This window comes from Danio rerio, chromosome 3 (assembly GCF_052040795.2).
Source record: "Danio rerio strain M-AB ecotype USA chromosome 3, GRCz13ab, whole genome shotgun sequence".
In the NCBI taxonomy this organism is placed as follows: Eukaryota; Metazoa; Chordata; class Actinopteri; order Cypriniformes; family Danionidae; genus Danio; species Danio rerio.
The window spans coordinates 29,544,263-29,562,970 of NC_141023.1; the positions used below are offsets into that span (position 1 = coordinate 29,544,263).

At 35.0% G+C, this 18,708-nt stretch overlaps 1 protein-coding gene across 6 annotated transcripts in view; it reads right to left on the bottom strand.

The window, feature by feature from the left end:
- Positions 1 to 18,708, bottom strand: part of ppfia3 (PTPRF interacting protein alpha 3) — a 77,199-nt gene that overhangs the window by 2,507 nt on the left and 55,984 nt on the right. For all 6 annotated transcript variants that reach the window (XR_015480890.1, XR_015480889.1, XR_015480888.1 and 3 more), the window contains 6 exons: positions 17,281 to 17,456; positions 16,921 to 17,018; positions 10,960 to 11,135; positions 7,992 to 8,060; positions 4,598 to 4,760; positions 2,276 to 2,334 (listed from right to left, as the gene is read on the bottom strand). Coding sequence is in view for 3 of the 6 variants with exons in the window: in XM_087244607.1 (XP_087100733.1) it covers positions 2,288 to 2,334; positions 4,598 to 4,760; positions 7,992 to 8,060; positions 10,960 to 11,135; positions 16,921 to 17,018; positions 17,281 to 17,456 (729 nt within the window). In the remaining 3 variants the exon portion in view is untranslated. The remainder of the gene's footprint in view (positions 1 to 2,275; positions 2,335 to 4,597; positions 4,761 to 7,991; positions 8,061 to 10,959; positions 11,136 to 16,920; positions 17,019 to 17,280; positions 17,457 to 18,708) is intronic.

Sequence of the window (18,708 nt, forward strand, 5' to 3'; positions counted from 1 at the left end):
TTTTAAGAGTTGCTGATGAGATGTGTTTGTGAATATTCCGGCAGAGTTTCTGTGTGGGCTTGATGATGATGAGGATGATGATGATGATGATTCGCACACAAATCAAAAGCACACGATGAATCACAATGAAAACATGAAAGCAAAGTCCGTTCCAAAACATGTTTTAACAACACAAAGAGCATGCAAAATATGGAGAATGCTCTGTGAGGAATGCTAAAAGTACTCGTAAATGAGTGAAATTTTGGTGATTTACGTGTGTACAGAAGGTAATCATTGACAGTGGTGTACCACAAAGCTTTGGGCCCTGCCCACACATGCCCATTAAAAGCCTTCATTAAATACTTCTCTCTTTAGTTTCGTTAAGTTTGGAAATGTTTTTGAGGCTTAGACAGTGTAAGTCTGGTGGGCTACATGCATGTGACGTTTATTTCAAAACAAGACTTCCAATTTTAGATTCTGCATCAAATTACATTACAAATGTTATAACCACACAATGTATGTTAAATGCATGTAAAGTGTTTACTTTCAATTTCAAATATCTCTGTGATTCAGGGTAAAGTCTAGATAGGCTACAGCTGTGCATATGCACATCAGTATAGTATAGTGCTGGGCGGTATGGCAAAAATGCAATCTCAATAATTATTTTCCGTATTGAACGATAACAATATATATTTCAATATAAGCTGTAAATGCTTACAGACTTAGAAGAGTACCACAACAATAACTGAAGTCACAAAAATTATAGGGTGCATTAAATGGCATTAATCAGTGGCCGAAAATTTAAAAACAACACGCTATTAGATTCCCATTGCTGCACATTTCTCCTGTGTGATTGCCTCTTACATCAATATAGAGTAAAAATAGTCCAGAGCTTATCATTGTTATTGACATAAATTTTATCCTGACTCGATATAATATTATTATCGGCCCAGCCCTAACATAGCATCATTTATGTAACAATGTAAATTACATTGTACAGTACTGTGACGGTTGAGTTTAGGGTTGGAGTGGTGGTAGGCGTTAATAAAATACAATTTATTGGGTAATTTAATACATGATATAAATAATTCTCATAAACTTCCGGATGCAAACATATCTGATCAAGAATCAGCCATGTTTCAGGGAAACATTCATTTATCTTATTTAGAACAGATTTAACATGCTTCATTTAACCAGCAGTGAAAAACTTAAAGGCTTAAAATGACAATTCATTTGTATTTTCTGATCTTTACTCTTTGACCCTTAAATAGAGTCTTCATCAAATCTAATATGAAATGATTATTGTTCCAAGTATGCCATTAAAGATTTATTCTGCACATAGATTACTGTTAATATCAATGACATTTTAGAGCATAGGTCTCAAACTCAATTCCTGGAGGGCCACAGCTCTGCACAGTTTTGCTCCAATCTTGATCAAACACAGCTGATTCAATTAATCAAGGTGTTCAAAAGAGTCATAAACACCTTCATTAGTTGGATCAGTTGTGTTTGATCAGGGTTGGAGCAAAACTGTGCAGAGCTGTGGCCCTCCAGGAATTGAGTTTGAAACCAATGTTTTAAAGGTTATCTTCTGGAAATAATGCCACATTCATCTTTTTTCTCTAAGAAAAAAAAAATGCAACAGGTCACATTTTAACGATCTGAAGTGTTTGAATAAATATGTTTGAAAGTTTTGAATAAATATTTTGCTAAATGAATGATAGCAAATGCCAATGTAATTGAACTTATTTCGGATTCCTCCAATCTTTTTTTGTATATAAAAAAAATATATATACACACACTACTGGTCAAAGTTTGGGGTCAGTAGGATTTTAAATGTTTTAAAACAAGCTTCTTCTGCTCACCAAGGCTGCATTTATTTCAGCAAAATTACAGTACAAATTGTAGAGTTGTGAAATGTTATTTCACTATAAAATAACTGTTCAAAAGTAGATTATCATTTAATTTGATCATTTATTCCAGTGATTTTAGAGATGAATTTTCAGCTTCATTACTTCAGTCATATGATCCTTGAGAAATCACTTAAATATGAATTAATATTAATATTATTATTATAAAGAGTATTATTATTATTAATGGCAATAGTAAACAAAGCAACAATGACTGTTTATTTGTATATTTATTTAATAAATGCAGCCTTGATAAACAGAATAATTTTCTTTAAAAAAAAAAAAAAAAAAACTGACCCCAAACACAATCATATAAAATAAACATATAACTGTTCTATTAAAATGTGGTATAATGCAAATGTAGAAATATAGAAGGTCTCTTTCACCTCTGCAGTCCCTCAACAGGAGTAGGTCCTCACTGACCCAGACTCTGCCCTTGGAGATGCTGAAGACAGACAGGATTTTGTTGTGAAATGTATTTGTGGACAGATTTACACAGCTTTTCCTGCTGCATCGCCTTCTCATAAGGAAACAATGTCTAAACAGTTTATCTGAACATTAACAGAACATCACTCTGTCATAAAGTTATTTCAGACCTGATTACGGGGATTTCCACAGTCTTTGGATCTCTAACATAGTCATTTACTTCCAGTAATCTTTGCTTTAATAAATAATATGGATTTCCCCTTTTTATAACAGCTTTTTTAATCAACTGATGTTGCATTTATGTGGAAAAAAATGTTTACTTGACTTTTTACACATTATGTTCCATATACAGTATGACTGCTGTTGAGTGGTGTACTGTAATGACAGCTTACTGATCACTTGTCTATTGTATTATTTTTGAAGATATCATAAATATGCTATATAGATATAATCTTTAAGATTCATGGATTAACAAAGTTGATCGGCACTAAAATATCTGAAGTTAGTTTTGTGCATTCACTAAATAAACGTTCTCATATTTTAGTGCCATGCGAAAGAGAAAAGATCACCAAGGCTTATAGAAATTAATGATTGTGACCTGTGTTTCATTCTTTGTACATGGATTGCTCAATTATCTGGATTTGGTTATTGATGTTTTGACACGACCCAGGATAGTTTCACGCTTTAAAACTAATTCGAGAGGTGTTGTCATAGCAACAGGTCTAGTTTTTTCATATAAACTGGATTAGATTGTGTCATTTCATGCAAAGATGATACGGAAAGTATGTGCCGAATGCTGATATTTTCTCGCAATAGTAACCAATAGGTTATATACTGTATTCATTTAGGGAAAATAATACAATTGTAAAAATATATCAATTAAAAACAAATCAGAAGCAAAATAAAGGTAGAAATACTGTCACGAGGATGGTCCTCCCCAAGGGCTTCAAAGAGAACATTTATAACATTTACTTTGTGGCCTATAAACAGAATCAGCAGACCTGTTTTGCCATTTCTGCAGAGAATTTTGTTACAAATCTGAGGATTTATGTGGAATGATCTTTGCGAGCATCATAACTAAAAACATAATATATTAAATAAAAAAAATAATACCTTTATAACTTTTATTTAATGTTTATAATGTAAATCCAATTAGATCCACTTATGTGGTAAACAAGGCAAGTCTGTCATATATCTACTATAAGACAGAAAATATGACTTTACACACTGAACTGTAACTAAATCATATGAACATTTTATTATTAGTCAATAAGATTACTGAAATTAATTTAAAAAATGAATAAATCTAAATGTACACACATTTACACAAGTAAATAAACAGACTCAATGATGGACTAAAAATCAGTCAATTTCTGCGAGCGCAGATTCCGTGTGGGCCTACCTATAGGCTAAATTTAAGATACCAAAATGGACTTTTTTAAATACAAGTGCATACTTTAAAGGTGGCGTCCCAGTTTTAGCATAATTTCTTTCTTTTTATAGGTCAATATTATTATTTTTTGCTTGTTTTGTTTTGGTTTGACAGCTAACATGCAGTAATATGAATCTTCGCAAACGTTGCAGACACCTTTGCATTATCAAAATGCTTTTTAATACAAATTTAATTTAAAAAGTCAGTTATGCCTTACGTCACAGAATTAAGAAACTTGAATATGATCCTAAAGAAAATACACTAAAGTAAAACTAAATCAATTGCTAAATACCCATGTGTAAAACCTGCAGCCATCAAGAAATGTGTAACGCTATTGTGTATTATATTTACCAAAATGTTTACTATTAATTTTACATAACTTTGTTGACATGGATAATTGAATATTAGTCAGATGATGTCCTTACACTGATGTGCCATCAGCCAATGCATTGCTGATCATGATTACAAAGATCGATACAATCTGTCCATCACAACAATCACAAGTACGTGTAGTGATCCCAGATCAGTTCAGTCAGACATTTTAAATTTAGTTTCGCTGTTTTCAGATCATTTAAGTGAGATACAAAGAACGGACTTCAGGTCATGAAACATAATAATAGTAATACTACTAATAATAATTATAATAATTCTGTTAAATAAATATTTGAGTTCAATAGCATGCTAGTGATCTTAAGCAATTGCTTTTCATAACAATAAATAAATAGTAATTTTTAGTAATAAGTTAAGTAAGAAGTATTTTGTTTTTAATAAAATAATTCTCAAATATTGTCTCTGTCAGTGACCCTTAAAATCCCATGATTGCAGTGGGGATGGAGGATGTTCAGCTCACCATCGCTCTGGACCTTCCTCAGCGTGACTGAGGGGGTAGAGATGGCTGAGGCACGGAAGTTAGCAGGCAGGGTCTCGGAGGAGTCAGACGTCACACCCCGCAGGTCCTTCTCCCGAAACATCTTCCTCCATGAAGGAGAGCGGGTGAACGTCTTAGTGCCATCCTGGAGGACCAGAAGACAAAAAACATCAGCGCTTGAAGTCATGTCCTTTTTGATTTCCATAGTGCTTCATAAAATTAAAATTGTGTCAAAGCAGCTTTACCAAAAAAAAAAAAAATAAAAAAATAATCAATAACTGAAATTAGTAATAAGTTCAGTTTGTTAAACATATTCAATCTTGGCCTGTCAACCCTGGATTCTCCCACATTTTACCATTCTATCCTGGTATCATCCAGTTTAAGTATTTTCTCGTATTTCTCCCATATTTGTTATTTTTCTATGAAAAGTGAAACCGATCTCAAAAATGATGTAATTGCAAGAGCTGTTCAGGAGAATTATGCTTTCACTTTATTTCTTGAAAACACTTTGAAATAAATATAAAAACCACATTCAATATAATATAAAAAACTGCCACATTCCCTTCCTTTCCATTACAGCCGTCCGTCCACACTGTTTCCCAAATGGCTTCTGTACATACAATTTGAAGAGAAGCGAAAGCAGTCATTTTGGGAATTTGGTGTGTGTTTAAACAAACAAATACACATAAGAATATGTAAACATATCTATCTTGGCTTCTTCAATTGTAAACGCAATTAATTTAATCTGAAATGAGCATAAACAGTTATAAAAGTAATCAAATGCTTTCATTTTAGATCTGTGCAGGCTTAAGGCCTTACTTCTGTTATCAAACAAAAAAAAGTGGAAAAATTAATTTGCTGCTTTCCACTAAACAACTATAGTAACTTTAATCAGTATTTAAATTCTACAGTGAATGAGATTTTATATACAGTATACTTTAATTTCTATATACTGTAGGCCATAGATTTTATTATGCCAAACCATTGATTTTATTTTCAGTAATTATGTATGTTATCTATTCTGTCATTTGAAGTTTTAATTTAAAAAGGTTTCAGCTCTATTTTTATTTAAAGTGCTCTGAATAAACAGATGTAGGAGTTTGGAGTCATTTGGGGATTTGTTGTGGGTGGGTTTGCGGGCGTACTCTTACATCCCAATGTTGACAGATATGGTTACATTTGATTTGCTTCTCAATTTTGAGGAACAAATTAGCTCAGTGGTAAAGGGTAGTTTCTTCCACCTGAAATCAATTGCAGTTTCTGCCCCACAAAGATCTGGACACCATGCTTTTCTAACATCACGCCGAGATTACTGTAATTCCTTTTACTGTGGCCCATGCCTCAAATGGCAGTTTCTTGCCTTCAGATTGTCCAAAACGGAACATAAAAGAGGAAATGTGTTCTCAATTTTAGCATATTTACATTGGCTTTCTCTACAGTTCAGACTTTTTTAAACAGTTGATATTGTGTACTAGGCTTTATCTGGACTTGCACCAAAATATATGTGACCTTGTGATTCGCTTCACCTCCCAGGGATCACTTAGTAATCCGCTTCTTTTTACAGTCCCATGTTCTAAAACTAAGAGTGATCAAGCTTTTTCAACTGCAGCTTCCAAACTTCAGAAGTTTCCCAGAAACTGAATTGTTTTTCTTGAAATTATACTAAAACTGCTCTTAAACCTTATTTGCTTTCGCTGGATTTTGATCAGTGTTGGGTAGGTTACTTTTAAAGAATAATAGATTACAAATTACTGATGGAAAATTTCAACTGGAAAATTTAAATCTGATTACATTACTAATTACTTCATCTAAAAAGTAATCAGATTTCTAATCACTTTACTTTGAAGTTAATTTTAAAACAAAATATAATTATAAAAAACACAGAATAAACTGCAGCTCTTTCAGTAATTTACTACTCACTGAAAAAAATGGGTTAATCACAGTAGCTTGACATATTTAAAAGACTTAAAGAGTTCAACCAAAACTTAACATTCTCTCATCATTCACTTCTTCCAGGTCTGTTTGTCACACAAACACACAAAAGAAAACATTTAGAAGAAAACTGGATACCTGTAACCATTACATTCTTTAAAAAAGCACTGCAGTATGTGGGTGTTCTATGTTTGTCTGAGTAATTAGTTTGGTAATTAGTCTACCGAAATGTCCATACAAAGCATAAAGCTGATTGGTCAGTTCTAGTAGTGTGACTCGCAGTTTTTAACTGGTAGGCCTGGAAAATGCTAGCAGCTCCATTGGAAATAACAAACTTGCACAAGCAAAAGACACGATATGTGAATAGCCCCATAAGCAGCAATGCTTCTCTTCACATTCAGAAGACACCTTCACTCCTGATTGTGCACAAAAATTCAATTTAACCTGTTTAGGCCGAGTTGGGCCGCTGTGTTTTTGGACGCCAGTATTATCATAGAATGCTTTTTATTCAAGCGTTTGAACAAGTTGCTGGTCAAGATAAAAGCAGTTGAAAGTTCTTTAGAGACTGGACATAGACTGCATTTCACAGCAATATTTTAGTTTTTACACTCCAGGAAAATCAAAGTAATGTCTGTGTTTCCACTTGAAAAGTGTCTCGACAGCAACCATTTTAGCTTAAATTCCAGGAATTTAAAAGCACATGCTTATTAACTGCTGTTGCAGCAGAAAATGTTATCTAAAAGCCACAATTCAAATTTTAAAACAAATTTTTAATTTTCTCAAAAATGCATTACTGTGGAACGTGTTACCCAACTCTGCTTTTGATAAGGTTAGTGTTAATCTTTATCTTCCTCTTTTTTTCTTTTCTTATACGATCCATGCTTCTTTTGTTGGTTTCACGCATTGTGTTTTTCTTGTAAAGCAATTCTTTTTTTCTCGCAAACATGCTTTACACTTTAAAAATGCTGTTTCACACAAATTTCTTCACGTTGTCCCAATACAAATCACTTAAGTTAACTCAATCTTTTTAACAAATTTAAGTGGATGAAACATAAAACAATTAAGCTGTGCCAAAAAACATAAGAATATTGTTGTTTCGACTCATTTTGAATAAGTAGTCTAAACAAGCAGAAAAAGTTGTTTTTTGAGTGTAGAAACACATTGCTGACTTTACACAGAATGGTGGTTTTGTTCTAGTTAGTACACAGATGAATCAGTTTATTTCAGTGTGAATGTTAAAGGATGTAATTCAATGTAGGGCAGCTCTCTATTAACCCCAACTAAGCGCAAGACAAAGGCAAAAAATAAATAAAACAATTAAGAAAATGAATTCAGCAATTCAAAACCAAAGAACCGGAAAGCACAAACAGCCCCTGTGAGAGGACTGTCATTAGACTTCAGAGTGTATTTGGGTGGTAGGAGGTAAACATCCCACGATGCTCACCTCGTCTGGCCTCCTTTCTGTTCCCATTGAGATGAGGGAGTTGTATTCCTTCTCCAGAAGTTGTCGTGCCTGCATGTGGAATAAACAAAGCTTACATGTTAACTAATGCGGACGGGTCGGGAATAATGTGTACTTCCAAAGCTTTCAGCTATGAAGCTCTTATTGTTTTCAGTTTTATTCATGCAGTCTCTCTACATCCATACAAAATCACTGTGAACGTGCTTTTTTGAAATGTCAACAAATGTTTTCTTGGTGTTTTAAATGTTTTATGTTAAATTGATGTTTTTGAGCATATTGATATTAGTACCATTAACTTTGCAATCATTTAAGTTAGCTTAAATTCATTTAATTATTGAGAAAGCATGAGATAGCACAAAAACAACTTTAAAATAAAGTATTTAATACTATCACTATGTGAGACCAAAAAAAGCATTACGCTGTAAAAAATAAAAAGTTGAGTTAACTTAAAATCCATTTTTTTCCAATGCAGTGACATGCAAACCTTCAGACGGGCTTGCGTTTCCGTCTGCCGCATTTGATTGCGTATGAATAGAAGTCTATGGAACGAAAAGTGCAGTGGCATAAGTGTGTTAAAGCAGGGTTGGAAGTAAACTGTGTAGGGATGTAGCCCTTCAGAAACTGAGTTTGACACCCCTGGTCTACAATTATCATTATTTTTATTAAAAACAAGCTAAGGTCAATATTATTAGCCCTCTTTTTAAATTATCTACAGAACAAACCACTTTTGTCCAGTGATTTCCTAATTGAGGAATAAATTACTGAACTTGCCTAAACCTAATTGACCGAAGTAAATTGAACTGCAGAATACTAGTATCTTACAAAACAAATAAATTATTATGGGCTTTCAAACGGTAAAAATTTTGGACATTTTGGACAGTCTGAGGGTGAGTAAATGAACAGCAAATTCTCGGGTGAACTATCACTTTAAGGCAGTGGTTCTCAACCATGTTCCTAAAGTCTCCTTTGTCTTACACACCCAAAATAATTCCTTAAGTCTCTTGTAATGAGTTGAATTAGGTGTGTTTGACTTTAGCCTGGTTATAATTGACGCATTCGCTACTTCGATTGAGTGCATGTGGCGAATGTGATGTTGTTGATGGGTCTGCAAAGATTCACTTTGGGTGCGCGCGGCATGATTTCAAAATTTTTGAAGACTTGAGCGAACAGTTTGCACGGTGCCGCATTTGATTAGAGTTGAATATGAATAGAAAGTGCAACATCAGTGAGAAAGCAGCAAAGTTTTGGTTAAAATGCTTGGAAAAACCTAAGGGATAAGTTTGCTAAAGCAAAAATAGGCCATGGCAAAAAAATGTCCGAGATATGAACAAAAGCAAGAGATGCGTTAAAGTTTGATTAATAAAAATCTTAAATGGTTATAAAAATCTTATAGAAATAATAAAAAATAATTAAAAAAAAAAAATTCAACAAATTTAATGATATAATTCTGTTTCACGGTCAGTTTCTTTTGATCGCCCTCTGTTGTTTTAAAGAATTTCTCAACAGCGAACGTGTCAAGTATAAAAGCCTCGTTCGTTTCGTGAGGCGTAATCGCAGTCAGCAGAGTAATCGCAGAGTTGCGCAACGCGGCACCAGGCGAAAGTATAACTCAGCCTTAAAGGGTCACGAAACACCAAAACACATTTTTTGAGTTGTTGACAGTCGTATATGTGTCCCACACTGCTAAAAACACTATTAGGACACCTATATTTCACTAAAAAGTGTAAATTGGTTTGCGTTATTGCGTTATTTCAAGCATATTCGTACATCCTGTTTGAAACGAATTTTTGAAGCTGCGTCACGGTCATGACATAATAGTGTTGTATTCCAGCGTGCAGACTGGGCGTCTGTGCCAGAGTGAGTATTATTTTGTCTTACAGTGTGTTGCATTAATGCATGAGTAAGGCTTGGTTCAAACCAATCAGCGCGCTCTATTGTGCAACTTCATAAATATTCATTAGTGTCACCGTGTTTTCAGGACAGAGACGCCACGTTGTGTTGGCAAAACAAGCGTGAAGTGTTGCTTTTATAGTTTGCTGCCATTAAGTTTCGTTTTCATTTTCTCTCTGTGAGAGCTCATCTGGATCACGTGTGGATTAACAGTGTACGCGACGCTCGACAACAATAACTTACGTGTCTAAGGAGGATTATTGTTTACCTGAGAGCTGTTCTCATCTGCAAACGCTAAGATCTGGATTCGTTTGTAGTATTCTCTTCATAAAGACGCGGCTCTAGTTGCTGGTGATTGTCCTGTCTCTACAGATTTGGTAAGTGAGCGACCAGTGCTCTTTGTTTATTCAGTTTGTTCGTATCGAATTAAGTTAACTATTGCACTGAGAGCAAACATGTTAGCACCGCATTTAGTGACCGGAATAACACATGCGGCTTTCTGACGCTACCTGCCGTGTGCATCTAAGTTTCCTGGAAATGCAGAGTTTTTTTTCTCTCATTCGCCGTGCGGTATCAAACATTGCATTAAAAATACACGCTTAGAGCAGTTTCTCGAATCAAATATCTCGTTTGTCGCAAGGGGCATGAATGAATTCACTGAATGAAAGAGCCAAACTGCAGTTAAAGTCCAACATTTAATAATTTGGCAAATAATTCGACTACAGATGTCCATGTAGGTTAAACATCATCACTTTCTCCTGTGTGTATTTTGACTGAAACTCGCGCGTGCCCAAATAGACACTCCCACACCCTCCCACTTTAGTTCCTCCGACACTCCCCCCTAAACAGAGCTGGACACGCCCACTTTTCTGACTTTTTCCAAAGTAGAGGTGTGAAAACACCCTGCTGAAATGAGGGGGTTTCATGGCCCTTTAAGGAGTGGGTTGGGGGAGGGGAGTGGTGGTTGAGAACCATTGCTTTAAGGTCATGTTTTATAAATATCATGCTTGAAAAGGTGTAAGCCATAAATGAGAGTTAGTGCACAGTCTTGTCTCTGTACCTGTGTGTTTTGATTGGGAATCTGCAGGAGCAGTGCGAGGTCAGTGTAATCGAAGGTGTCATCCAGGGCCAACAGCGCTCCATGAACACCGCTCTCAGTCAGGTTATCTGCGTACTCCTTCAAGCCGATGGACTGAACCCAGCACATCACACGCTCGTTCGACCACACCATCACATCTACAGCAGAAACACAAACACCGGACAGTGAACAGACTTCCAGGAGGCTGTTCACCACTCAACGGCAGCACAGCATCTTGAGTGATGACTCTGGATTTCATCTTTTGTGTCAGTAGCATCTGATCTCATAGATGGACCTATTATAGCCAATGCGCATTTGAACACACGTGTTTTTGTTTTCAGCCAAAGTCTTTGTCTCTGCTTTGTATTTCCAGAGGATTCCGTGGGCTTTGAATTGGTTTTGTTGACTCAGCTTCTCCAAACCCAAGTTGAAAGGAAGGAATGCAATCATGGCAAACAGTCAAACTGTTCTTCTTGAATCATTTACAGTGTTAATACCGTTTGGTAAATATAAAACAGCCCACACAGCTGCAGGTAATGACATATTCTGTAGACTTCTGTCTGCTGGCAGAAGAGCAATAGATGTTAGTGTGTCATGAATTAAGGGTCTGGTTTAGGCAGCGTTGTTAACTATTTGTTAAATTAAACTACTAAAAATAACTGTTGCTAACTGCAGTGTAACTAATTAACTGAAACTTATATATACTTATATAAATGACTTCTCTCTATCTCTCTCTAAATTATATGTATAAGGGACTGTCTGAAGTGCATTTAAAAACCATAAAAGCACAGCAAGCCATTGATTATCCTGCTTATTTTGTGATTATTTGTGCAGGTTTAGACCAGTTAAACCTAGTTTTGCTCATTGCTGCAAAATATGACCAGATTTTTGTTAGTTACGACATGTTAGTGTTCCAGTCCCTGCTTTGAATCAGTCATAGGCAGACAGAGAGGGAGCAAGAGAGAGGTTGTATGTGCGTGTAAATGACATGCGAATATCTAATAGCTCAGTAACAGGTTGCTGGTAATTTTCCGGAAAAGGATCATGTGTGAAAAGGCCCTTTTTGAAATACCGGTCAGTATTTTACAATAATAAAAGTTGTAACATTACCAGTAATTTGCTGGAATGCAGCTCTGAGTGAACACAGAAGGAAAATTGCTGGAATAAACGCGTTTATGATTAAAACATTTACGAGAGACATCTACTCCAGCCAGTCAGAATATTTAGGAGCATTTACATGCTGTTTATGAAAATAAAATACAAATACAAGTGCTTTTGTTTAGAGCTCATTTCTGGTTAATGATGTCAGAATTTACTGGTACTTTGGAAAGGATGTGTGAATGGTGTTTTCCAGAAAAATTTACAGAACGTCCTTGTCTGTGTGAACAACGCTTTATTGAATTCACCATTAAATTCGTTCCAGAAATTTGGAGTTTACTATAGTCAAAAGTGGCTGGATCTACCTGTGAATTAACAATAGAACTACAGAGGTGGTTAAATTTAGTAATTTAATAACATTGTTAAAATAAAACCCACATATCTATGAACACACCGAGTTTTCCTAAAAATGTGTATATTTCTTTCTAACAGTATTATTTTATTAAAATGATAAAACACAAAAGTTTCAAAAATTATACATTTAAAAAATATAATTCATACATCCACAATACAATTTACAATTAAAAACACAACTTTTCATTTATTCATTCATTTTCTTGTCGGCTTAGTCCCCTTATTAATCAGGGGTCGCCACAGCGGAATGAACCGCCAACTTATCCAGCAAGTTTTTACGCAGCAGATGCCCTTCAAGCCACAACCCATCTCTGGGAAACATCCACACACATTCACACACACTACCGACAATTTAGCCTACCCAATTCACCTGTACCGCATGTCTTTGGACTGTGGGGGAAACCGGCGCACCTGGAGGAAACCCATGGGAATGCAGGGAGAACATGCAAACTCCACACAGAAACACCAACTGAGCCGAGGTTCGAACCAGCGACCCAGCGACCTTCTTGCTATGAGGCGACAGCACTACCTACTGCGCCACTGCCTCGCCCAAACACAATTTTTAAGTACACAAATACAATTTGTAAATTCAAAACACCATTCATAAATACACAGATCCAATTCATTTGGCAAAAATATTTAAATATTTGTATTTGTGAATTCACAAATTTTAAGTTGTGTTTATTAATTGTGTTTTTAAAATATAAAAATTTGATTTTGTAAATCTAAATTGTGCTTTTCATGTATGAATAACATTCAGAAATGTATTATTTTGAGACTGAACTGGCTCGAAACAAAAGAGCTATGAGTATTTTTACCTTTAATTGCCATAGCAGTCAGTCTCTGCTACTTTTCCCTGACTGTGACTTTGAATATGTGTGCCTCAGTTGCCTAGCAACTTCTTGCTAACAAAAACATAACTGCCTGATGGCATAAACAACTTTACATCAGATATGCTTTTCAAAACAACATTTTCAGTGCATAAAAAAACTTTTTTTCCTGCTTTTGAAAGAGAAAATGAAAGTGAGGTGTGGACCTTCACAAGCAATAAACCTTTTACATTTGCAGGCTGTATTTCCAAAAACATGTATATCAATCTATAGTCATAAAATGTATTTATGTAATATATTTGAAATATTTTAGCAGTAAACAAGGCCTTTGATTGTACTTTTAATAAAGCCAGTGCACTGACCAGCAGACAAGAATTAAGGCTGACAAGAAAATGTATGCAGAAACAGGTATACAGACTTGCTCAGTCAATCTCTTTCTTTCTCTTTCTCTCTCTTCCTCTCATTAATAATACTCTGCATAATACAATTAGCTATTACATGTAACTGCAACAAAGTAACTCAACATTCCTACTTTACTGGTTATAAAGTATTGTTATCCAATTAGCAACAGAGGTTTAGGTTCATCTGTTAAACTGTAAACTTGCTATTTTCCCCCTGGGGCAGAATGAAGTAGTCTCTTTAGATACCTGTGCATTCCTGTTAAAGAGTGACATGAATGCTGTATTGCTGGTTTATTGAAACAAAACTGATGGAAAGCTAAGTTTTGTTTCATTTAATGTAGTGTTGTTTTTATGATGTTAAAATCCTCCAAAAATGCAAAAATTAAATAAAAAAACTGTCAAACCATGAACAGACATGATTCAAAACATGAGTATTGCAATAATAGTATATGAACAAGACCAAAGCTAACACCGGGACTAATGAGGAGGAAAAGACTGTCTTGGTGTCACAATCACCAGTGATCTGTAAGAATTAGATCCTTACAGATCACGGGTAAACTCAGATTACATAGAACTACAAATCTGTCGGTATATTGACTGCAAGCAAGAGTCATGCACCACACACTCACACCTGTTTCAGTTTCCCATTGATTAGACTCCCACAGCTGAAGCTGCTCATGGACTGATTACATATTTACATGTAACACTCACATATTTACAGCTCACTTTGACACCCCCATTGCGGAGTCTTGTTATACTGTGTGTGAACATTACAACACGTTTTCCTCGCCTTGTTTGTTTGTTTATGTTGTCTGCTTCCTGCCTGTTTGACCATCCGCCTGTTTTATGACCATGACTCTAGATTTGCCTTTATACATTTCTTTGCTCCTGATTGTGACCGTTGCTTGCCTGACCACTCAATAAACCTGCGTTTGGATCTGCATACCTGTTGTCAGCATCACTTCACATTACACGAGGTAGCCACAGTTTATAATTATATCTTTAAATAGAAAGAACAAAAATTTCTAAAATAGCAGGTTACTGATTGTTTTAGAGCATTTTATGCTTTGTATTTAAAGACGTATTCATAAAAAAAAAACATAAATGGCAATTAAATAGTTATTTAATTAGAAATTATATTTATAAAAAATGCTAAATCAATTGTTTCTAAAGATACACCTTAACTCTGGCATCACAATATAATAACACATATCGGAAAAATAAATTTTTATAACGTCTTAAAACTCCATTAAACGGCTTTATAAAAAGGATCTGTGCTTTCTAAAATCCCCTTTACATTCCTAAGTATTGCATGGAGAGATGTGTGCATGCAAAAGTCATTCACTCAAGCTTAATATAGTCTCAAATGGCATGAAGGCATCTGTGTTGCTATGCGATGAATAACTTGTAGATCAGCGAAGGCATCTGTTTCTAATCAAGGTAGTGAATGAGGCGGCGACTGCACCTTTAAAACAACTGGCAGATTAATAGTGCGATCTGTGCATTGTGCTTTGATCAGCTGCTCTTCAAAATGTGAAATGTCTATTGTGCCACTGAATGCTGCTCATAATGGAAGGCTGGGCTGCTCAGCGCTTTCCAGACGTCACTACTAGTAATGTATGTTATTACAAACAAACGCACTCTGTGTAAACACCCTTCCTCTCTCTGCCATTTTCTCATTCACTGTCCGATGTTTTGATGAACTGTACATTCCACGGGTGACTGTTGTTGCCTTTTCCCTTTGTGCGTTGTGTTTATCAGACTGTTCTGCTCTATGATTTGATTGATGATGCACAGCCAAAAGATTAACATGATAAAACCCAAAGAGGACTTGGGGAAAAATATCCTGAATTTCCTGCTAGGCCAGCTTAGAGCAACATGGTCTGGTTTATGTTGGTTTAGTGCTGGTCTAGCTGGTAGATCGGTTTAACCCAGGATGCAAAATGTAGCTGCTTGATCAGCGTGTCATTTAGAAAAGTATAAAAAAGTTTGTGTTGCTTACTTAAGTCTCTAACGCTCAACAAAGCTGCATTTTTCTGATCAAAATCATTACAAAAAAAAATAATAATAATTAATAATAATAATGTGGAATATTATTATCATTCATTCATTTTCCTTTGGCTGAGTTCCTTCCCAGCAAACAATTTAGTGTTTAATAGACGTCTAAACGACACCCCTAAATGTACCTTGGTACTATATATATATATATATATATATTTGTTATATATATAGGGCGCAGTAGGTAGGGCTGTCGCCTCACAGCAAGAAGGTTGCTGGGTCGCTGGTTCGAACCTTGGTTTAGTTGTCGTTTCTGTGTGGAGTTTGCATGTTCTCCCTGCATTCACGTGGGTTTCCCCCACAGTTTAAAGACGAGCGGTACAGGTGAATTGGGTAGGCTAAATTGTCCGTAGTGTATGTGAGTGTGTGTGTGTGTGTGTGTGGATGTTTCCCAGGTATGGGTTGCGGCTAGAAGGGCATCCGCTGCGTAAAAACGAGCTGGATAAGTTGGCGGTTCATTCCGCTGTGTTGAACCTGGATTAATAAAGGCACTAAGCCGACAAGAAAATGAATGAATTATAGAATGGATAGCAAAACAATAATACAGAATTTTTTTTGCAATCTGGGCTCAAGACCAGCATCATATCAGGCCCAAATAACGAACTGAAAAAGGCTTCAGGAACAAGCAGAACCTTGGTGTGTCTTCAGTTAATCAATTTTGGCCAAACAAATATTTTTCATGAGTCCAACATCCAGCTGTGCAAGAAAACGTCTGACATAAGCAAAGTTATGTTTCGCTACAGTATTGGTTTAAAAATATTTTATTTCAAAACTTTTTTTTACTAATGATATATGATGTAATAAGTTTTTATCTTAAAAAATAAACATTTGTCATATCTCTTTATTCTAAATATTAAGGAAAAGTTTTTGGTACATTAAAAAGTGTGGGTATGGTGACCATCCGACAAGCTAATCCAGCTAAAAATAGTGTTTAAAATGTCACCTAAATTCAGTATTTAAACCTCATAATTAAATAGAAAATAAAGCGTATAACTGCAATAAGGTCCACTTTTTGAGAAAAAGAACCACCTCTTTCACCAGACTGCCTACAGTGCGCACATAAATCCCATAAAAGGACTCCTTAGTACTACTTAAATTTGGGCATATTTGTTAGCAAACAAAAAATCAAGTAAGCTAAAAACCTTTATTCTGGTGCTGGCTCTCATCTCTCCTCCTCTCCAGCTCCTTGCGGTCATAATTGAGGCGCTTCAGGCACATGATGCCATAATGCATGCTCACCCTGTGGGTCAAAAGAGCACACAGATAAAGAAAGAGGTCACAGGGTTATCTAAATTCATTAAAGACCTCCACCCCAAGAAAAAAAGTGTTACAAAAACTGACTCCAGGCACACTGGAGATTAGCAAAGGCCTAAAGACACACACCTGCACCCTGAGAGTAACTGATGAGCATCAGGTGAGCATGAGATTAAGACTTATGAAGAGAAGGAGTAATGGAGCGTGTGGCGGCATTTAACTGATGGGGAGAGAAAAACAGACATTACCTGTGGAAACTGTCCACCATTTTCAGCTGGCCACGCAGCTCTTTCTTGGTCAGATGGTCCAGCATGCGGGCATCCACAAGAGACTCCATGAAGTAGCTTCTGTACTGGGGCAAACCCAGACTGGGCAGCCAGTCATTGCCCACCCACTCATGGTTCATGTCTCCATAGGCCAGGATCTAACATGGAGGGAAGGAAAATCATCTTTTTTTGCAGCTGTATTTAAGTTTGTTCACTGTAATGTGGAGCTTATGCATGCAAAAAGTTCAGGGCTTTACTGTAAAAAAAAATGTACTGACAAAAAGTCAAGACAAAAAATCGTCACCTTGGAATTGCGTTTGAGATATTGAGCTTCAGAGTGTTTGCATTCCATACAGTAAACAATGTGTGTAACAGTTCTAAGTGTACTCAAAATGTATCATAATTCTCTTAAATTTGCAGATTGGGGTAAAAAAATAACAGGGCAAAATGCAGATAGAAGCTTCTAAATCTAAAAAATCATATTACGATTACAATTATAAGGTTTTATCTGGCAGATCATTAATTGAAGCATTACTTTTCAAGAAAACCAATAAGTCTGCTTAATAATTTAATAAAATAATTTGGTGTTGTAACAACATATTGATGTTTGAGAAATAATTTTTTGTTTTTGTTTTCTCTAACATTTATTTAATGTTTTAGGATGAATATATTTTTCTCTAGTTTAAATTAAGCATATAAGGCTGTCCTAAATATTTTGTCCAGTTTGTCCAAACAAAAATCTAAAAATGCTACTATTGTCTATATTATTAATAATTATATAGACATATTATAACATATAGATATTATAATAATTAAATTTTATTACAATTTTAAAACAAAATAATATAAATATATTGTTTACAAATTTACATTTTATACATTAATTTATTGTTTTCTCTATATTTAATGCAAAATGTAAAAAAAAAATTACTTTAAACAATAGAAATGTAAAACTCCATTTTATTTTAAACATTTATATAGTATTTTTTTTACATGTTGTTGCAGTTATATTGCACAGCAAATACACCCCTCAAAAATAAATTCCTATTTTTAATAGGAAGCTATACAATATTATATTTGTGCATACACATTAGTTTAATCAGTCCTGAAGTCAAATCTACAGCTAATCTAACAAAATAATTTACAACAATGGTTTAAAATCTAGCAGTCAAATTTATATGTTATAGAAACATATTAGATACAAACTTAAAAAAGAGGAAGAATCAAGAGAAACGAAAAAAAGAATCAAATGCAATTTACATTCTGTAGTTTGTAATCATTTTTTACAATATTTTGCTAGAATTTAAATGTATTATCTTTCTGTTTCTAAAGATGTAGGCTGACTAAAATATTATTTTAATAAATAATCATCAAATGCACCAAAATATATTACCTATATTCACTAAGAAA